The sequence below is a fragment of the Theobroma umbraticum genome, unplaced genomic scaffold, assembly GCF_002168275.2.
Source record: "Theobroma umbraticum cultivar Fairchild unplaced genomic scaffold, ASM216827v3 scaffold_44.0, whole genome shotgun sequence".
NCBI classification, from domain to species: Eukaryota; Viridiplantae; Streptophyta; class Magnoliopsida; order Malvales; family Malvaceae; genus Theobroma; species Theobroma umbraticum.
In genome coordinates, this window is record NW_018397255.1 from 2,359,813 (window position 1) to 2,381,552 (window position 21,740).

The window sequence follows — 21,740 nt, forward strand, 5'->3', positions numbered from 1 at the left end:
GCAGGAACAGAGCGGGTCTGTTCTGAGATAATTTTTGCAACTGAAATGTAAAGGGAATGGTTAATAGGTCTGATAGCCGATTGTATACTGATGGTAAGTGTTGAATACTTTTACGGATTTGATGCTGCCTTAGATTTGGAGTGCTGTGTGACGGCTGGTAACGTCAGGCCATGTCTGTGGCTTCAAGTCTCTTGTTCTATCAAGGCAGGGGAATATTTTGTTTTTTGGTAGATTACAGCTGCTGCGGGACTAAGGTTTTTCCAGGGAGATCCAATGCAGTGTTCTTAGTACTACCTAAGGTGAGGTAGTATTTTGTAAATTGCTCTTTCATTTACGGGGTCCTATTCTGCTTTTCAAAACAAAACATGACTTACGCCTGTTTTATCAAACCCAAAAATAGTTACCATTCATTGAGTTTGAGGCTAGCAGGAAAGTATATCAACACTCAAATTCATCACAACTTTTAAAGTTTATAAAACAATAGACAATTTATACACAATGAAATCTTTGTTTCGTAAAGAAATAAAAGTCTGTACGTGGTTATACCAGAAAGTCATGCTACGGCTGGCATGAATTAGTTTATTACAAATCACCAAGAGCTATAGACAAAGAATTTAATGTATGATGAGTTTGGTTTGGACTGACTTCAATTTGTCTTCTTGGAGTCACTGTTAGGATATTCGACTTGATCGAATGTTGTGATAGATCCCAATCGAGTTGCGTTAACGTAATCTTGGGGATTATGATCCGCCATGCCTGGAAAAAGAAGTGCAGGAAACCTGATCATCAGAATCAGCGGTAAGCCCTCTGTGTATTCCTGTCCCTTCAACAATGGTAGATAAAGGCTCCTTAAAAGCTCCGATAATGCATTAAAGAACCTGCGTATCACTCCGAACTTCGAAAAGTAATTCTTGTGTGGTTCTTCATCAAGTATCTGCAACCCAAAAGACATATAAAAATCCAAAAAAAAAAAATCTCTGTTCTGCTCTATGCTTGAAAGAAAGATTCACCTGCCCGTTGTAGCGGCTATTGAAGTAAATGCATGCCCCAAAGTGATTGTACAGGGAAAAAACAAGATCCTCCGTAGTCATAGGTAATCTAGGTATGATATCATTACAGTAAACAAACCTCAGATATTTTATACCATATTTTTTAAACCGGTCTTCCATAAACTTTTTGAACTTAAAATCTCCGACTCTGGGCTGCCCAAAGGTATAAACCCCTTCCAATCTCTTTAACAAAGCTTGTTCTTCATTCCATGGTTTTTCATGCAATGCCAGGATAGCCGGAAATAGAATTGCAAGTGCCCCACCCAGGCTGTGGCCAGTCACTATAAATTTGGCTTCCTTATTTGCCTTCAACCTTCTTCTCAACTCCTCTCTTATGCTGTAATAAGCCAAGTTCTTGCCTTTTTCTTCAGCTGGGAGCTCAGGGGGCCAACCTTGTTCCTTTATTAAGCCTAGAGCTTTCATAAACCCACCATGGACCTTTCCCATTTCCTTGTTCTCAAAGCAGGAGATATCCACGTCGGTACTCCAATCATATGCATTAAAAGGCTCAGTACCTCTAAAGGCAACAACTATCTTATTGGCCCTTCGATCATGAAACATGAAGCCCTGCGTGTTGCGTTTGCTTTGAAAATCTGCCAAAATTAAGTGTACTTAATTTCGTTAATATGATGCTTAATCCTTTTGTTTTTGCTTGTGTGTGTGTGTGTGTGTGTGTGTTGAAATTAATATGAACGAAATACAAATTGTTTCTCCTACCATTCAAGAAGTCGTAGTCCATATCAATGAATTCCATCTGCACCAAGTTGTAGACTCTTCAAAGTTTGAACTATTATTTATAAATATGCTTTATAATAACAATTTAAAGAGGATATTTCAATGATTAGAGCTTAAAAATCTTTTACGTGAAGATTTTATATTCAAACATTTAGTTTAGATGAAGTTTATCAGTTAAGAGATACTAGAATTTTACATTTTACACTTCCCCTTCTGCACAATCCAATGAATATGAAGCCAATTTAAGGAGGGATGGAAAATTTGGAATTTAGGACCCAAAAATTTAGAAGGAATTTAATTTACCTTCCAATGTTGTTCAACTGTTTTTTTGATAAAGCCCTTGTTCTCATAAGCTAATTTAGACGCCATTGCAGCCAATGCTGAATTGTATCTGGCATTTCCAGGTTTTATATTCTCGTCCAATTTAACTCGGCTGTCCAGATGTCCAATGAATGACACAAAAGCACCTGATGTACGGTCAGGTACATTCACCTTACCTATACAAGCAATGCGAATACAAATCAGTCTGTTAGTAATTACTGCATGAATTCATTAAACATTGTACGTAGCATGCAAGAGGAAAGAATAATGTAACGTTGACTGACATCGCAAAACGTTTAGCAAGAGCATGAAAATGTTTCTATTGAATGAGACGAGGTTCAACGACATCTCAATCATCCGTCCAAACCATTTCAAGGGCTCTGCAAAATGGAGCAGAGCCTTTTGAGCAATCAGAGAGGCGATTGCGAGCCCATTTTCAAGGACTCGTTCTTCCACACTCGGTGGTACAGAGATATATGCTTTTTTCTGCATCTTTTTGCTCCATAATAATCCAAAAACCTCCCATGCTCTGACCTCTTCTGGCGTTAGCAACAAATAATTGCTTGCTCGGTATTTTTCCATGTCTTGATCCATGGCTTAGAAAGAAAAAAGATAGATATAAAATTGAAGATAGAAAAGGCTATTATTTGGCTGTGAACTCAATGTTGTCATAACTCATAACTCAGCTGCTTATATATTGCAGACATATTTTTGGAATATATGCTTAGCTTTGTAACCCATCCAAAAGGACAGTGAAAAGGATGTGCTACTTTTGTATTGGAATGTCACAAAGGAATGGCGAAAATATTAATTAAATAACGATTTATAGACATATTAATATTAATTTCTAATTGATATTTTAGAAGGCTTAATCATTATTTAAACAAAGCATAAATATGAAAAGTTTCTTATCGCTAACGAGGTTGGATTTAGGTTCTTGAGCATTTGCTAAACGTAGATTAGCAGCTGCTCAATTAATGTATAAAGTAATAGTTTGAAACTTAAAATTAAAGTTAAAAAATTGTACATGAAAAGGGAATCAAGGAGGAGAGATTTCAAGGTATACGCCATGGAAATATGAGGTTCTGATTGCTTAGCCATGTAGTAAATGGAGATTCTAGTGAATTCTTTTCTTCGGTCAAGAATAAAAACGAATATATGCCAAGAGTGGCTATCTGGGAAAAGCACTAGTTCTATCAAACGAGGAACACATTTCACCTCATCATCACCTACAATTTCATCGCTTACAACACATAGGTGCAGAATATCTGACATAGATAGATTTTTTAAAAAAATAATTTTATTAACCTAATCACCGACATGTTATTATATGTCTCTAGCTAAAACAGTAAGTATATATATATATATATATATATATGGGCTGAGATTGACTTATATATTTGAAATTGAAATTCATATCCATTCTACTTAAATTATGTATCTATATATAATAAATAGAATGTTAAGAATATATAAATAAGAAATAATTATCTGAGTCAGGTTGAATTTAATTATTAGAAGAGAAAATGAACTCAATTTTCTTAATCAGCCTCATATCCAAGAACTAATATATTAAGTCTTTATTACAAGATAGCAAATTCATATTAAAGTTAATTTTTAGGGATGAAAATATTGAAGAGATATCAACTTATTTACTTTATTTGCTAAACCAAAAATAAAATAAAAAAATAACCATTGAAATCCTTTTGAAGGCTGAAACTTCGACTTTAAGATAATGATGAAAACTAAATAATACCAAAACTTGAGAGATTATATTAGTAGCTCGTTATTTTACTCAACAAAAAAATATGAAATCTAGACAAAATGTTATTTCAGATTATCCAAAGCATAGTATTTTTCACTTGTTATAAAATAAATATTTTACAAAGTCAGATATCATATAAAAAGTCAATTTCACATATTCAATTCAAAAATATCTTATGAAAAATCTCATAATATCAAAGTTAATATCAAAACTTAAGAAATTAGAGAATCGTGGTAATAACATGTTATGAAATATAAATTGAAAAAACAACTATAAGAGAAAAGTATTAATGAAAAAAAAGATTTTATTAAAGAGTATATATATTTATAAATGAAGTGAAAGGTATATTTATAAGTTAATAACTTCTCAAATCTTAATTTTAAATTAATTTAATCTTTATCCAAATCTAAATATACAAAATCAAATTTAAAAGTTCAAATCAAATTACATTTCTTGTGTCTAACCTATTAGAATATGTGAATTGAACTGAACTTTTAAATCATAACATAATAGATATTTATACATATATTTATAACAATTATTATTTATAATTTTCACTATTATTATTATCATTATTTATAATTTCTCTTATTTGAAATTAATTTTTTTATAAATATTCAAAAATGAGAAAGTTTCCCCACGCGAAGCGGGCACCATACTAATGAATTATAAATTTTACACAAATAAATGATAAATAAAGATATATTAAGAAAATAATAGAGGATAGTGGAGCCCCTAGAACTTATCACAAACTTTAGTTAACAAAATTCTGTCAAAACAGCCCATATTTCAAGTAACTTATACTTGCTAGAATAATGCTTAGGATTTAATTAATTAGGATCAACGTCGATCTTGAAACTTGTTATGGACTGAGAACCACCAGCTTTTCCCCTTAATCACTCTTAGAATCTCCACTGCTAAAGCTCCAAGCAATTGCTTCGTCGCATGATTATACGTACGCGGTCGGTCTACATATATACATTTCTTCTCAAACTCCCCCTACGTTTATCCCCTTAACCTGGTTATTTTTATTTCTTTATTTTGTTTTTTTTATCAATTACTATTATCAATTATATCTTAATTAGTAGCTCAGTGTAATCACTCAAGCCTTAAACTACAATCCACATGTTTAAGCCAATATTTGACGACCGAATAAGATATTTTTATATTTGTATATGTACAAACTATTATTTATTGATTGAGATAGCCACGTTTAATGTATCTTTTCCTTTTGTTATTTATTTCACCTGTCAAAATTCAAATCTGTCATCTCATACTGTTTAAGAAAACAAAAGTATTAGTACTATTAAGCTATATATATTTAATTAATTATTCTAATATGTCATTTGGAAATATTATCTCTTATAGATTAATTTAGGGTAGTATGTATATTTTCATGGAAAAATAGCCATTGCTTTTTTTTCCCTTTTTCCCTTGTTTAAGTTACGAAGTTAGGCATATACCTTCACAAATCGTGTCTACAATATCTACTCTGAGTCAATATTAAATTACTACTCCTATAAATTAATTATAGTTAACATCAAGTCACCCTAGACCATATGGCTTCTCAGTCTCACAAGTTTTCTGGCAACTATTTGGTGTTGAGGCCCAACCAGGTGAGCGTTTTCGATCTCTTTCGCCTCCTCTGGAGCCATGAGCTGGAGAAGAAAGCATTTGTGGAGTGCCCACCAGAGAAATTTCGGGAAAATTTCCGTCGCAAATGGCTTATATTCATGTCTCTCTCAGCCCAAAAGCTTCTGCTTCATGCTGCAAAGCCCCTGAGATGGTTCGGAGAAAAGCTTGAAATGTGGGTGAACCTCGTCTCCTTCAACCGCAACATTTTTGTGCTTTTGCTCAACTTTTTGCGAGGTTATAAATTAGCCCCTTTCACTGATCTACTGCTAATGTTATAAATGCTTAATTACAAAAATAACTTGGAGAATGGGGAATGATATTTTCTGTCACAGGTAAGGTGATAATGCCTGAAAGAGATTCGGAAGTTTTCCTATCATTCCTAGGAAGTCTAGACAGGCGAGTTGCATTAGACAAGAATATAAAACCTGGAGATAGCAGATACTATGGGGCACTGGCTGCTATGGCTGCTAAAATATCCTATGAGAACAGGGCTTTTGTTGAAAGAATAGTCAGAGATCACTGGAAGGTAAATTTTATTCTTAAAAAATTTGAATCTATCCTTGTTTGGCGTCACAGTCACAGTCCTTGAAGAGGCAGAGTAATTCATAAAATAATAACAAAAAACAAGTTGATAGATCAAGCAGTTAAAGAGACTGTATTTTTTAGTATTTGTATATATGTTTTGTAGATAATTGCTTTTCCCTCTTTTTTTTCCTACATTTCATGCAATGTATACATACATATAAGAGTTTACAAATTGGTGCAGATGGAATTACTTGGTTATTACAGCTTCTGGAATGGTAAGAAACGAATCCAAATCTTTTTCAATATTCAAATTAAATGTTTCATGGTGGGGTAGCTCATGTACAGGATTCTTATTCTCTGGGTGCTCATGCTAGGTTAAGCCCATTATTTTTTGTCTAGGGGCTTTTTTCTCTTTTGATGGGAGCTGCCAATAGCTTTTTGAACAGCCACGTGTCTTGTAAATGTATGGACATCTTCCCTCCAAAGCTAGATTTACAACGCCAATATGAGTCTTCCACCACCATGGTTCAAGACTTATCATGGCATACTAGCTGCTGGATTAATAATACCAACCACTTTTCACAAAAAAAAAAAAAGTTTTGGAAGCTAGTCTTCATAGTTCATACTGACAAAAAATTCCACATCTTTCGGCAGATTATCAAAAGAAAAGCAACACGCAAGCCTTTATGGTTCATGATAGAAGAACTGACATGATAGTTGTAGCCTTCAGAGGCACTGAACCCTTTACTGCAGATGATTGGAGTACTGACGTAGATCTTTCCTGGTATGAACTTGACGAAATGGGGAAGATCCATGGCGGATTTATGAAAGCTTTAGGCTTGGTAATGGAAAAAGGTTGGCCCCCAGAAGTTGAACAAGACAATAGCCGGCCACTAGCTTACTACACCATAAGGGAGAAGCTGAGAGAACAACTGAAGCTAAACAAGGAAACAAGATTTATGTTGGCTGGTCACAGCCTAGGAGGGGCACTATCAATTCTGTTTCCAGCTGTTCTGGCATTGCATAAAGAAACATGGTTGTTAAATAGATTAGAAGGGGTGTACACATTTGGGCAACCAAGGGTAGGTGACAAGAAGTTCAAAGAGTTCATGGAAATTCAGTCGCAGAATCATGATTTCAGGTATTTGCGGTATGTTTATTGCAATGATATGATTCCTAGAACCCCTACAGATGACAAAACTTTTTTGTACAAGCACTTTGGGACCTGCCTTTACTTCAATAGTTGCTATAAAGGGAAGGTGAGAACCTCCTAATCCTATACCTCAAGATTTTTACCTTCAAACACATATACAGAGAATGGTCGATTCTAATTTTGTGGTGCAGGTACTACGAGAACAACCCCACAAGAATTACATATCGCTGTTTGTATGGATACCTAGGTTTCTAAATGCGGTATGGGAACTAGTAAGGGGATTCATTCTACCATTGATAAAGGGACCGGAATATAAAGAAGGTTGGTTGCTCATACTACTTCGGTTTTGGGGACTTGTTTTTCCTGGTTTAGCAGCTCATAATCCCCAAGATTATGTAAATGCAACTCGATTGAGTTCTCATCGAATATATCAACAACTTCAAGGTCACCATCCTATGAAAGGCTCATACCTGGCATGAGACACAAAGTAAACATGCAGCAAAAAACAACAATCAGCCCACATATAAACCTAATGGGAAAATCATCAGAGGAAAGCTAAAACAAAAGTAATAGCCAAGCTATTTCCAGTCTTATTAAGGATATTTTAATATCCTCTTTAGCTAATGCATCAACAACAAAAAAAAAATTGGCTTCTCCCTTCTCTACAAGCATCAGCGCAGCTGAATTTTCTGTTGTTCTTAACAGAATGGAAATCATGTTGAAGTGATTCTTGTATTGGCCTTCACACCTTATTTTTCCACCAAGACAGTGTGCTCTGATATCGCTTTATTATCTTTAGGCCATTGTTTGGAGATGTTTGTTGTGCTATAAAGAATCATTATCCAATTTAATTACCTCTTCATTATAAATAAAAATACTACTAATTTTTCATTTAAAAAGAAATCTTTCATTTTATAATATGTAGTAATGAAACTCCTCTGAAATCACAGTTGTAATTGAGGTTAGCGATCCATCAACAATCAATTATATCTATTCCATTTTGTTATTTATTGGACTCGGATCCTAGTGACAGGAAAGCATGGTTCTATTCCATCTGGAAATTATCTATTCCTCCAAAAGTATAATCTTTCTTTTTACTTGTGATTCTTGATTCAATTCTCGCCAAAAGCTTTGTTGCGACTAGAGGAGTTAATCTTAATACTAATCAATTACAATGCTTTTGGTGTGGATTTGTTGAGGAAAGTTGTTCACATGTCTTAACTTCTTGTGACTTTAATTGAAAAGTGTGGAGTCTTGTTGTCAAATGGTGGGATTTGTCTTGAAGAATTCTAAATTCTATTTCTTCCTTTATTCAATCATACTCTGATTGTCTTTTCTCTAACATAATTCATAAACGATGGATGATAATATGTGATGTTGCATTTTGGTCTATATATGGTATGATTTAAAGTACTGATTTTTTTTTAAAAAAAAAAATCTCGATGCTTGAATTTTATTAACAAATTTTCATATTATAAAGTATTGATTGTGTTTTTTTAATTTTTAAAATACAAATTAATTCATCAAAATTTTATATTTGATTTTTTATTTTTTATTATTTTTGCATTTTTTTATTATTTTGAGATTATTATAATTTTAATTATAATTTTATTTTTTAAGCTTAGAAAAAGCAAATCTAGGCCAAAACTAATGGGCTTGAGGTTCAGCTGCCCATTCCTTCCTTTTCTTCTCTTCTTTTTTTTTCACCGCTTTCTAACCAAAACACCCCATTTCAACCAAGTATAAAACCTATCCTCGCATACTCTCATTTGCTTCTCTCTACCGGACACCTGACCATTCTTTCTCTCTTGACTAACTCATTTAACAGTTCTCTCTCTCCTTCTCGCCTTAACCCCCAGTCTCTTCTTTTCCCTAAAACCCATGAAATCTCTTAAAATTGATGGACCCTCATTTTCTTCATTTTCGGGTTTTTTCTCAATTGCTTTTTTTTTTCTCAATTACTTTTGTGTTTGTTTTTTCTTTTAGGTTTTTTCCGGTTGATTTTTATTATTGATGATTTGAAATTTCTATTTGGATTACATAATGCTAGTTCATTTTTGTGTTGATGATGGTTGTTGTTTTGATTTCTAGAGAGTTTTTTTTTTAAATTTTGTTTATGTAGATTTTTAGATTTTTGTGTTAATAGTTCGAGGAATTGAAACCCATATTCAAACAAACTCAATAAATTATCATAATTTTGAGAATTATGAGCATTTTAAAAGCCATCAAAAGATATTTAAACACTCCCAATTCAACTTAATTACAGAATTAAATACAAATTCCAAATAAATGTTTTAATATATATTTATCGAGAAAAATAGAGATGCAGAGTTAAAATCGGCTTCCTTTTAAAAAAAATCAAAACCATTATTGTTTGTTTTTTTGAAAAGCCAAAACCAATATTGTCAATTTGTATATATATATATATATATTGGTTGAACTGAGTATTAACTTTTGTATGTTTTAATTTAAAACTTTTTAACTTGAAATATATGCATATTTGGAATGGTGAGAAACTAAGGAGACACAGAGAAAAATTTTCTATTTATATATACAACCTAAGTCGACTTGTATGACAATATTTCTTCACGTACATATAGAAATAAATGATTAAATAAATAATCATTGATTCTACATACTTTATGCATAAAATTTAAAATCCTCAATCATTAATTATGTCATAAAATCACTGAATTTTAATATTTGTTTTACTAATATATATATATATATATATATATATATGCGCGTATGCATGCGCTTACAAATTATGGAATTATTTCTTCTTGTGGGTGAAAAACATCGGAAGATCCAAGACGGGTAGAGTTAACATAATCTTGAGTTGAATGAGCTGAAACTCCAGGGATCACCAGTCCTATTATTCTAAACACTCTTAGGAACCATCCTTCCTGATAATCCGGTCCCTTTGAGTAACATATAGTGAAGCTTCTTATCAACTCAAACAGAGCGTTTATGATCATGGGCACGGCCGATAACGGCGAAAAATAGTTCTTGTTTGGTAATTCTGGAACAACCTGCAACATTATGAACCCCCAAAAGAATTAATAACTAATAATTATGTGTGTGAATGATACTTATATATATATAGACACTCAGTAATTAATTAAAAATGTTTTTTCAGTATTGAATTAAGAAGTCTTGTCTTGGCCCAAGGAAAGCGACTAGGCAGAGTGCTACTAAAAGGATAGAAAGGGACAATAACGCTGGTGATTGTGATAGGTTAGGCCTATGATCAGTCAGTATTAATTATTGAATAGAGAGATTGTTGAGATAATTTTTTTGTTACAATTGAAAGGGGAAATTTTGAATTTTACTTTTTAAAACAAGATATAAAGAATGAGCTAATTAATCAAATATTCGGGTGCATTTGTTGACATAGGTTAATTGCTAATAAGTTGTTAAACTTGTTTGAGAATTTCAAATTATATAAAGTGGACTGGCCTTTTAACTAATTCTGCTTGTGCTAGGCATGAACTAAATAAATAAACAGTTGCTTTAACCCAGCAAATAAATAAAGATAGATGCTAATTACCTTTCCACGATAGTGCCTATTATAGTAGAGGCAGGTGCCAAAGTGCTTGAACAAAAGATCCTTGTCATCATAAGGCAGCCTTGGCACCATGTCATTGCCATAGACAACCCTGAAATATCGAATTTTATGCTCCTCCAACTTATTTTCCATGAATTTCCCAAATGTTTCATCTCCTACTCTTGGTTGGCCATATGTGTAAACCCCTTCCAATCTCTGCAGCAGAAATTTCTCGTCATGCAAAAGCAAAATTGCTGGAAACAGAATTGCCAACGCCCCACCCAAGCTGTGGCCTGTCAATATGTATTTTGTTTTCTCACTTTCGCTCAAGAGTGCTTTCAATTTGTCTCTAATGTCATAGTACGCTAATGCTTCTTTCCGGATTTCGTTTTGTTTGCATTCTGTTGGCCAGCCTACGTTCTTTTGCAAGCCTAGGGCTTTCATAAAACCGCCATGGATTTTTCCCATGTTGGGATCGAGCTCATACCAAGAAAGATCAAAGTCTGAGCACCACGCATCTGCATCAAATGGCTCCGTGCCCCGGAAGGCAACAACGATAGTATCGTGGTCATCATTTTTATCACGAAGAAAGAACATCTGGGTTGTGGCTTTTTCTTGGTAATCTGCCAAAAAAAGAAAATGACAAAACAAGTCACTGAATTTTTGTATAAACAAACAAATAATAGTTCCGTAGCATGATTGAACTTGTTTCATTGTGGTTAATGACGATTATAATTTAATAAACCAAACTATACAAACAAATCATGTCTTCAAGAAAATTCGTTCGCACCATTCCAGTAGTCGTAAAATTCCAAGTACTCCATCTGCGAAAAGAAATAATTATGTTCAGTAATAGTCCAGAGATCATGTCCAACCAAATTATATATTTGTCTAATATCTTTACACAATTTGTGTGTACCTTCCAATGATCCTTGACAATAGTTTCAATGTAGGCTCTGTTCTCATATGATGCTTTGGATGCCATCATAGACAGTGCCGAATAATACCTGCATCCATCTACAGGTTTGATGTCACCGTCTAGCTTCATTCTCTTATCCAAATTCCCAATGAAGGAGATGAATGTTGCTGAATTCTTATCCGGTATCACAGCCTTCCCTATACACAAAAACAAATTTTATCACGAATTTTACTAGTATAAGATATTGGTTTCTTGAAGTACTAGGGTCCATCATGGGGGTACACTACACCATGGCCTAATTGCCTGACATCTCCATGGCAACCAAAGCTGGTTGCATGTGAATTCGTACCTTACACACGTGGCACTACCTACCGGCAGGCAGACACATTTTGATACGGTAGATATAACTAGAAAACAGCTGCATATATAGATTAATAATGGCATTGGAGCAAATACATATCAATTCTTTGACTCACAGCAATAATTTTTCATTTTCTGCTCTCTATAAAACAATTATGTCTTGAAATGCATGTGTATATTAATTAGTACATAGAGAGTTGAAATCATAGTATTCCCTTGTATCACCCACAACCTAACTACAAATATTGAGTTTTTATTATAATTAATTTAACTTAAATATTTTTTACGCTTGAAAGAGGTATACATTTTCCATTTAAAAGCTATTATTTAGTAATTGTTATATACCAAAAACACTGTTAAGATATTGTACAGTGCAAATGTGACAACTAAAAGAGAATGCAGCTAATTAATTGAAATTAAGAACACAATTTTTTTTTTTAAAAAAAAAAGATTCCTTGAAGGTCAATTTAATTTGATATAATAATATTATCTTCTCTCCTTTACCTGGTTCCTTTCTTTCCGTTTTTTAAATTCAGAATTAGACAACCAACGTAGTACTAAAAGGATGTAAACCAGATAATTAAAGATCTAGTCATTATTATATCAATAAATTAAAAACAAAAAAGACAATGTTTATGAAGGATGAAACAACTGTCAGCTTCTTTATGTTTTTTTATGGAGCCTGTCATTATCAGTAATCAACCAAACAGGGACCAATGGCGCTCCTTATCATCTCCAGTGCGCAGGCTTTTGAGCTGTTAAAGGAGTTTTCGTCCCAAAAAAAGAGGCTGCTAAGTAATAGTGGTAAATACGTGAACCAGGTCGCTAGGGGGGCCACCGACATGGACGCATCATCGTAGAAATAAATATTTATGCTATCACTTTTATTTCACCAACAAAAATATCCTTGTTTAATTATTTTCTAACTCGAAAGTCATATAATATACTACTTTTTCCTAATCACACGGTACAAAACATCATTCACTCTAACAAAGAACTGTTCAATCGAAACTGACTAGGCAACTACATATATGCTCGCTTGACTACAAAGATTTTGTTTGCTTGTTGGACTCTATGAATTGCGTGCATATGAATGTAGGATGTGTTCTTTCCAAAGCGTTAATTTCGGTTTTCAGGCACTGATCTGATGGGGTCGAGCCCACTACTCTCGCAGCCAACAGAGAGTTTCCAGTTGTCCCATTAAAGGCGTAGCAAACAAGCCTCCCCCATATCCTATTTAATTTGTTATCTTACCCAGGAAGTCAACAGACGAATCATTTACTATCACCCATTGACGAGAGATAATTTTCACTTTTATCTCTCCAAATAAGGAGGAGAAAAAGACAAGAGTATACTGTATATTTTCCTATTTTGCAGAAATCATAAAATTTTAAATAAAAAACAGATATATTATTCTTCCTGGAAAGCATGGGTCTTAATATTCTTAACGATTCTCTTTGTCTCTCGATTAATTAATTTGAGCACTCCTAGAGTTTTGAACAGTGGTTCCTAACTACCCATCATATTAAATGAAGTTTCTTAATTACAATTGCCAGTGGGAGGAACATGTACTGATGGTATTGACTAATTAAAGACAGACTGCAGTGATCTATGTTGTAAAATAAAAACACATTAAAAACGAATCATACAATAGTAGTTTGTTGCCTTTTATCTTCTTCTCTCTCTGCAATTTTATTCAGTCAGAACTCACAAATTCACTCTGGCACTAGAAGGTGATCAAGGCCTTTTGCTAATGATAATGGATTGGGTCTTTTTTTTCTTCTTTTGAACGAAGGATATATGTCGAGAAGATCCTAAAAGAAATTGAGGAACATTGATTCTTGCCTTAACATGCCAATTTGTTTGTAAATATATCGATACATGATGCAACTAGCAGACCACGAATATGAAGGTAAAGGAGAAAAGCCAAGCAGAAACTCGATCAAGCCCACATACATACCTCGTACGAGATTAAAAATGAGGACAAAAAAGTTCCGGTTACATGACAGAAGGTTGAGCCACATCTCGATTAGTGATCCCATCCATGACATTGGCTTGGAAGTAAACATGAGGAACTTCTGCGCCACAATCGAGATGAATATCAGCCATCTGTACCGGAAACTTTCTTCTGTTCCCGCTGGACTATCTACGAATTTTCTGTCCTCCAAGCTACTGGAAAACAAGATGCGAAACAGATCAACGAATTTCACTTCTTCAGGTTTCAATATCATGTAATTGCAAGAGAAACCCTTGTCGCACTCCATTGTTTCTGCTTGCGCTGCCATTATGCTGCAGCAGCAGCAGCAGAAGAAGAAGAAGAAAATTCCGGGAGTGACTTTTCTTGCTGCGGGGGACTTTAAACCCCTTTATATAGACAGAAAACAAGAAAGAAAATAACTACTGATAATCTATTCAAAACAAATAAAAAAAGACCACACCAGTGGTAGAACTAGTGGCTGTGAAAAGCAGAGAGTTGTTTGCTTGAACATGTAATGAGTGGTTACTGATAATCAATGGTGATGCCACTTAATTTGATATTAAGCGGCCTAATTGGAAGTGTATGGCTAAATTGACTTGGAAGCCTATCTACTGCCCGGAGTGGGGTCGTGAGCCTGATTTGCCAGCTATCGCATCAATGAACAAAACGACAGGAGCACATTTTTTTTCACATTGCTTAATTTATTTTTTTACCTCTGAACAAAATGTTTTTGGACATTTTACAAATCTTTCTTCCCTGTTTTCCCATTGACCATAAGCCTCCATATTTGTCAGTCGGCACCCTCTTCCGCAATCACTCTTAAATTGCAATCATTCTCTTTCATCGTGCAAAACATGTGTTATTGGACAGAGCTCACATGCCCCTTTATTGCCGTGTTGTTCATCTGCAACGTCTGCTTTCATATTTCCTTGTCTTCATAATCACTGCCCCACGGTACCTCTTTCGGAGTACATCTTTTGTTGTCTCTTTCGTTTCAAAAGTCTTCTATTTAAATTATTTCCAAGCTTGGCTAAAGCAAGTAGACTGTCTAGACATGTGCATTAATTACTGACGCATATATCCAAATTTTAAGCACTTAAAATGAAATAATGCATTAACTTGTTATTGTGTTTTACTATAATGATTTTTCAGTGTTCTAAAACTTTTTCTGAATCTAGTTATGATTAATATTATGGGTAATTGTTCCCAACTCAATTTGAAAATTATGATAAAATTATATGTAATTTTTCCTCACACTTCTTGGTTGTTCATTCTTTTGAGCAAGAAATGTTTGCAAAGGTCAAGTTCCTTTAATTGTAGCCATTGTTGCTCAAAATAATCTAGCCACAGCTAATTTAAAGCGACAATTAAACTGCATTTACTCACGTAACAGGAAGAATACACGTATTAGTAAGTCATTAGTTGATTAATTAATTACACTGAAAAGGAAATCTTTAGGTACGAAAACTTGTTTCAGAAGAAAAACTATTATTTCTTAATAAAACGAGCTTCACGAGGTCATTTATGTGTGAGTGTTTCAGCCAACCTTAGCATTATATTAACCTCCAAGCTTCTATTCTATTTTATACCCCACTATTCCAAGCCCTAACTAAACCTCTAGATGGCTACTTGATCTGTGTTTATACTATAATGTACATTAACTAATAATATACTATCTCAGTCAACTCATACGCATGTTTTTCTTCAAAGGAGAAACAAAAAAAAAATCTTAAGTAATTTGCATACATGTTGAATAAATAAAAGCTTTGCTTTGTGTCATGGGTATCATTAAAATTGAAATATTAAAATTTGGGTCTTTTACTATTAATATTTCAAACTTTTGTTATTTTTTTATCACTTGACTATAGTCTTTAAATATCATAGTGGAGGGTCTTGTATTTAGATCTTTGAAACATTATATTTAATAATTTCATAAACTTCTTCATAAACATTATCTACGTATAGTAGTTCTTATTGTAAAATTTTATTTTAATTTTTTTTTTTTTTGAAAAACTGGCTTTTATTGAATCAAAAGTTAGAATGCCATAAGAAGTCTAGCACCCAACACTGGTGGAAGGCTCCTCTTGGCATAGGAAACAAGCTTTGGGAAGGGTTTTATCCCTAAATATAATTAACAAAAGTAGCTGCGACAGAGCCAATGGCTGCAAGTTAAAACAAGAGAGCCCCACACAATTGCCATGGGCAAAAACAAAAAAAAGAAGTTCCAATTACATGAACAACCTGAAAAATGGCATCTGATCATCCAACAAAGTCTTAAAGGTAACCAGCTCAAAGATGAGCACATGAGAAAATCCGACCTTGACCTTTAGGCAGCAAGTAGCGGCAAATCGAAGCTCTAACTCTCCCGATCCTTATCCAAAAGCAGAGAGTGAACACCCTGAATCACCAAGAAGGTAAGTACACACTGCGACCAGAAATGATAAAACCACCTATCTCTTCATTAATAATTCTTTTTCATTTATTATTTTTTATATATGTAGAACAACCTTTAACATTATGCATCACGAGCGAGCCATGGGAATGGTCGATTCTGATCCATAAATATGAAAATCCTCCAATTTTCATCACTTTTTTGTCGTTTCTTGAAGGAACTTTTCTTTTAAATGGAAAATAAGGGCAAAATGATGAAGGAAATAATGAAAAGCCAAGGGGCCAAGACCATTTTTGAAAGAGACAGTACTTGGCAAGGTTCTGATTTTTTTGGCTGATTCCCTCTACCCCTGAATTCTGCAGGGTTGCCAGAAAACTGAAAATAATTGTTGTGTCTGAGATGGGAAACGTGGTTTGTTGGCTTTATTCTTACGGGAGTTGCCTCAGCTGATAATAGGAGATGACTCACTTGTTTTTAGACATGCTAATGGCACTAATTATTAGAGCCTTTTCTCTATTACGGAAATAATTTTACCTTTAAAAGAAATATTTTGAAAATTTGAACTACATCTAATTCATTTCTCCTAAAAAAATTTTCTCTTTTACAGTTCAAAATATTTTTTTTAACAAAAAAGGACTACAAAGAGAGAACATAGAGAGGCATGCATGTGCAGCCACTGAGGTAAAATGTACTATTTACTTCTTTCGTAGTGAGAGATTATTTTTTTGGTATATATTTAGAAAATGTGGAATCTAGTACCTAAATAAGTCAAGAAATCCCGTAGAATGTTGATGGGAAAATATTGATTTTCGCTGCTCGATCTTCTATTAATTATTGTGTAAATAAAATACAGTCCCGGGTGTCTACAAAAAAAAAAAAAAAAAGAGACCAGTTATGAGCCGGGAAAGGAAATTTATGAAGAAATAAAATATATTTAGTTCAACGAGTAGAATGAACTTTGCTTTTTCTCTTTGCCCTATACAAACTCTCTCTTTTCACAAGAAACAAATGGGTACATAAGTGCATATTTACTTCTTTATTGTTTTTTCAAAAAATTATTAATATATTGATTAAAAAATTGCATAAATATCGAATCAATTCAAAACATAAATTCATATCAACATTATAACCTTCACTACTCAAAACAGCACAAATCCATTTAATGAAAATTCTGAAAACAACTCTTACTTTCTTTATTGTAGTAAATATATTTTTGAAATTTTAATTTTTTAGTTTGTGTATTTGATTTTGGGAATTAAACTTCTTAAGTAAACGGTGATTTATAAAAAAAAAAAAAAGGACTGAGTTTAATTATATTTTCATGACTTTTCAAAAAAAAATTATATTTTCATGACTATATGTTTTACACATTAAATAATTAAGTTAACAATCAAGAAATAATCCAACAGAATCAGCGTGGTATTGCACGAGGAACACGAAGTTCATTGATTAATATATAGTCGGTGCTATACATAATTATAAAACCCTATCTTCCATCACATGGGTGTCCCACTCGGGAGGGTGTAACAACAGGATTGAGAGGGAAAAAACAATAGTCAATGAAAATATCCAGGGAAATAGATAAGGAATGTAAATCACAAACTTGGGGCCCGTTTTAGCTTCATTTTGTCTATTGATTTATGATAAGCTTAGTTTTCTTTCAGCATTTCTTATTGTGGTGGGATCGTATGATGGGATGGTAGTTGGGTCCAAGATTTGACACGTTAGTAATGATGAAATGCAAGCTGCTATTCAATATTTACAGTTCAAATTTGTTAATCAGGCTATGATTTTTTGTTTAATAAAATAAAATTTTGAATCATGTCTTTAAATCAAAAAATATACATTAATCATTAAATCAACTCGTAATTTTACCCGATAACAAAAATGTTTTGGAGCCAACTGCCTTGAAGCTTTTTTTTTTTCAAAAGCTGTAATCATCCATTTCATTAGCTAAGGAATAATACACTCAAAAAGGAAGACAATGTACCTGCGTCCACCATGAAAACATGTCTGCAGACTACCAAAATACAATCTGCAGCAGCTAGCTCACCCTGAAAACCCCAAAAGACAAAAGTTACAACCTCCCGACAAGCACAAGAGAGGATCTAGCCATACAAAACAATAAAAAAGACCCCTGTACAGCATGCACAGTCATTCACAGCATTAGACAATAAACCCAACAAAAGTTTGAACTCATCTGTATATTGTGCACTTTAACTGCCTTGAAGCTTAAGCTTCAAACAACTTGAACAATTCTTTTTTATTATCTCAGACACAAAAATCACAAATAAATTGAAAATGCCCAACATGATAAATCATCCTAGTTACGAAGGTGCTATTTTTGCAGCCTTTGCTATTGGTGTTCATGCGTGCACCTTCCAGTTGGTTTTCTTGAAATCTCCCAAAACCCAAATTCTAATTCTAGTGGGCCTAATCAACCTTGTTTATTAATCCGCACAATCATAGATCAGGCCTTTTTCCCTTTTTTTGAAAAGTGGTATTTTATTCTTCCATCACAAGCTTATGCCATGACAAGTCTTAGGCCATAAGATTTTGGAATCATAGATCAGACCTTATTAATTATTACACTAACAAGTGCACATCATCAGTACTGGTTTGTCTGCGTTGGGGAAGAAAAGCTTCTGGAGATCCAAGGCGGGTGGAGTTCTCACAATCCTGGGGACAATGAGCTGGTATACCAGGGACTACCAATCCAGTTACTCTGAAAACTATTAGCAGCCACCCTTCTTGGTAATCCGATCCCTCCTTCTTTACTATGGTGAAACTTCTTATCAGCTCTTGTACAGCATTTATCATCATTGGCAATACGCTCCAAATCGAGAAGTAGTTCTTGTTTGGTTCTTCCTCAACAACCTGCATTTAAAATGCCAAAGAATGTACATAGGCTGTCAGCCAATTTCCTTATCAACACATTTATTAAATGAAGTTGTTAAAAGAGAATTTAGAATTGAGTAATTGTCAGTGGAGAAAATTGATTTATGGAAGAGGGACCCTTTAAATTTCGAAGGATGACAATGATAAATCATAAAATTATGTCTGTAGTCAACCTGCCGTATTAATATCGTAATTGCTGAATTTTTTACTATAGATGGGTGGCTGAGATAGATTTTTGACTGGTCCAAGCTGTTATAATTTCACAACTGGTTGAGATAGAATTATAATTAATTTGTATACGAATAGATATGAGTTGAATGATAAATTTAAACAATATCTTCAGATGAATAAAAATATTCATACTTATTAATTATTTATAACATTTACTTAATATAAAATTTAATTTTTTTGAAAATTAAAATATTACTGTAAATCTAGACCGATAATTGGTGCACATTACTCCTTTCTATGAAAACAAAGAAATTAAAGGAATGGGTCATTGCTTACCTCTCCTTCATAGCGCCTGTTGTAGTAGACGCAGGTACCGAAGTGCTTGAACAAAAGATTGTTGTCATCGAAAGGAACCCTTGGCACCATATCGTTACAGTAAACGAGTCTGAAATATGGAATTCCATGCCGCTTCAAATTCTTTTCCATGAAATTCCCAAACATCTCATCTCCTACTCTTTGTTGCCCGAAAGTATACACTCCTTCCACTCTCTCCAGCAGCAATTTCTCATCGTGGAAAAACAAAACTGCTGGAAACAGAATTGCTAGAGCCCCACCCAAACTGTGGCCTGTCACTATAAATTTTGCTCCATCATTTTTGCTCAAAAGGTCTCTCAACGTTTCTCTGAGGTGATAGTAGGCTAATGGTTGTTTGCGGTTTGGATCTGGCACGACTTCCTTAGGCCAACCTAAATTTTTCTGCAACCCTAAGCCTTTCATGAAACCGCTATGAATCTTTCCAACGTCGGGGATCTGGTACCAGGAGATATCAAAGTCCGAACACTAGTCATCTGCATTAAACGGTTCAGTGCCTCTAAATGTAACAACGATAGTGTCATGGTCACCACTTCGCTCTTGAAATAAGAAGGCTTGTGTTGTGGCTTTTTCCATGTAATCTGCCAAAGAAAAAATTGACTAAATTAAATTAATTTGTGAGTCATCAATATTTGCATATATAAAAAAGTTTGAAAGGATTAGAAGAAAATGTTATTCGATGACGTCGATTAAGTTAATATTTATATAAAAAATATGCAATCATTTTATTGTTTATTTTTAAATTTGATGAATATAGTATGTCAAAATAATATGTTAATTATCTTAAAAAGCAAGAAGTTGGGTACCATTCCAATAATCATAAAATCCCAAGTGCTCCATCTGCAGACAAACAAAGCAATATATATATATAAGTTCAATGATATTCAAGCGAACTAATTTCCAGCCAAATATCATGAAATGTTATATATATATATATATATATATATTAAAAAAGCAATAATGTTCTTGTTGTACCTCCCAATGATCCTCTACTATAGTTACGGTGTAAGCTCTATTATTATAGGCAGCTTTAGATGCCATCATCGCAAGTGCTGGATAGTACTTGCCATCTCCATGTTTGATTTTAATGTCTAGCTCCATTCTCAAGTCCAAATTTCCAACAAAAGAAATAAATGTTGCCGAGTTTCTGTCTGGAATCACAACCTTCCCTGTTGAACGTACAACATTCTCATTTAGTCCATGCAAATTAATGCTGAATTGGATTTTTTCTTTTATTCCCGGGACAAATCAAGCTGTCAGCCTTGCTCTTTGCTACAGGTGTTTTAATAATAAAATTAACATTTGATTAAATTATTTGAATTTGACAAGTCACCGGTCACCGGTTTACAAGACAAGTGCAGCTGTATAAAAAAAACTTACTGCCGTATTGACCAGGTCATATTGTGCCAAAAAGAAATTAAAAAAGAAAGAATTACTCCACGGACGGGGACATGAATTAACATGAAGCTTGTTAGACAAATTAATTAGATAAGTAAACTGCAATCGCCTTCTAGTTGTTTTAGTATACATTGTTTTACTCTTGACTTCAAAGTCTGATGATCAATCAACTTTAAGCTTAACAAACTCCTGTTTATGAAATGAAAGATAGTAGAATAAATCTATATGATATATACCACGTATAATATTCATTATCAGACCAAAGAAACCACCATTACTTGACAAAAGGTTGATCAAGGTCCTGATCAATGACCCTATCCATGCTAATGGCTTCGATACCAATTGCAGAAGATATTGTGCCAGTATGGAGACGAATATAAGCAATCTGTACCAAAAATTCTCTTCTATCTCATGAGAGCTATCGATAAATTTTCTGTTCTTTAAATCACTAGAAAACAAGAGGCGCAAGATATCAATGAAAGTGGCCTGCTTAGGGTTCAATAGCAAATAATTGCTACAGAA

General features: G+C 33.7%; 4 protein-coding genes across 4 annotated transcripts; 1 reads left to right on the top strand and 3 right to left on the bottom strand.

Annotated features, from left to right (window-relative positions):
• Positions 1–488: 488 nt before the first annotated feature.
• On the bottom strand, positions 489–2,763 carry LOC110409425 (triacylglycerol lipase OBL1-like). Its single transcript, XM_021418764.1, has 5 exons — positions 2,390–2,763; positions 2,088–2,281; positions 1,767–1,803; positions 1,011–1,642; positions 489–934 (listed from the first exon to the last, which is right to left on the bottom strand). The coding sequence occupies exons 1-5, from the start codon at positions 2,697–2,699 to the stop codon at positions 647–649; spliced, it is 1,461 nt and encodes a 486-aa protein (XP_021274439.1). The 5' UTR covers positions 2,700–2,763; the 3' UTR covers positions 489–646.
• A 2,666-nt stretch (positions 2,764–5,429) lies between these two features.
• On the top strand, positions 5,430–8,056 carry LOC110409459 (triacylglycerol lipase OBL1-like). The gene is made up of 5 exons (XM_021418810.1): positions 5,430–5,739; positions 5,838–6,031; positions 6,272–6,305; positions 6,685–7,289; positions 7,375–8,056. Exons 1-5 carry the CDS (start codon positions 5,430–5,432, stop codon positions 7,660–7,662), a joined length of 1,431 nt encoding a protein of 476 aa, XP_021274485.1. The 3' UTR covers positions 7,663–8,056.
• Positions 8,057–9,706: 1,650 nt separating this feature from the next.
• On the bottom strand, positions 9,707–14,493 carry LOC110409152 (triacylglycerol lipase OBL1-like). The gene is made up of 5 exons (XM_021418412.2): positions 13,970–14,493; positions 11,650–11,846; positions 11,521–11,554; positions 10,734–11,353; positions 9,707–10,215 (listed from the first exon to the last, which is right to left on the bottom strand). Exons 1-5 carry the CDS (start codon positions 14,292–14,294, stop codon positions 9,949–9,951), a joined length of 1,443 nt encoding a protein of 480 aa, XP_021274087.1. The 5' UTR covers positions 14,295–14,493; the 3' UTR covers positions 9,707–9,948.
• A 4,204-nt stretch (positions 14,494–18,697) lies between these two features.
• Positions 18,698–20,295, bottom strand: LOC110410095 (triacylglycerol lipase OBL1-like). The gene is made up of 2 exons (XM_089782471.1): positions 19,785–20,295; positions 18,698–19,256 (listed from the first exon to the last, which is right to left on the bottom strand). The coding sequence occupies exons 1-2, from the start codon at positions 20,223–20,225 to the stop codon at positions 18,966–18,968; spliced, it is 732 nt and encodes a 243-aa protein (XP_089638597.1). The 5' UTR covers positions 20,226–20,295; the 3' UTR covers positions 18,698–18,965.
• Positions 20,296–21,740: the final 1,445 nt, after the last annotated feature.

Coding starts and splice junctions, on each gene's coding strand:
- LOC110409425 (XM_021418764.1), bottom strand. CDS start 2,699: ATGGATCAAGACATGGAAAAATACCGAGCAAGCAATTATTTGTTGCTA. Junction 2,282..2,389: donor CTTGCTAAACGTTTTGCGAT/GTCAGTCAACGT, acceptor TTGCTTGTATAG/GTAAGGTGAATGTACCTGAC. Junction 1,643..1,766: donor GGACTACGACTTCTTGAATG/GTAGGAGAAACA, acceptor TAATTTTGGCAG/ATTTTCAAAGCAAACGCAAC.
- LOC110409459 (XM_021418810.1), top strand. CDS start 5,430: ATGGCTTCTCAGTCTCACAAGTTTTCTGGCAACTATTTGGTGTTGAGG. Junction 6,032..6,271: donor TAGTCAGAGATCACTGGAAG/GTAAATTTTATT, acceptor AAATTGGTGCAG/ATGGAATTACTTGGTTATTA. Junction 7,290..7,374: donor ATAGTTGCTATAAAGGGAAG/GTGAGAACCTCC, acceptor TTTGTGGTGCAG/GTACTACGAGAACAACCCCA.
- LOC110409152 (XM_021418412.2), bottom strand. CDS start 14,294: ATGGCAGCGCAAGCAGAAACAATGGAGTGCGACAAGGGTTTCTCTTGC. Junction 11,354..11,520: donor ATTTTACGACTACTGGAATG/GTGCGAACGAAT, acceptor TTTTTTTGGCAG/ATTACCAAGAAAAAGCCACA. Junction 10,216..10,733: donor ATAGGCACTATCGTGGAAAG/GTAATTAGCATC, acceptor ATAATGTTGCAG/GTTGTTCCAGAATTACCAAA.
- LOC110410095 (XM_089782471.1), bottom strand. CDS start 20,225: ATGAAAGGCTTAGGGTTGCAGAAAAATTTAGGTTGGCCTAAGGAAGTC. Junction 19,257..19,784: donor ACAGGCGCTATGAAGGAGAG/GTAAGCAATGAC, acceptor TTTTAAATGCAG/GTTGTTGAGGAAGAACCAAA.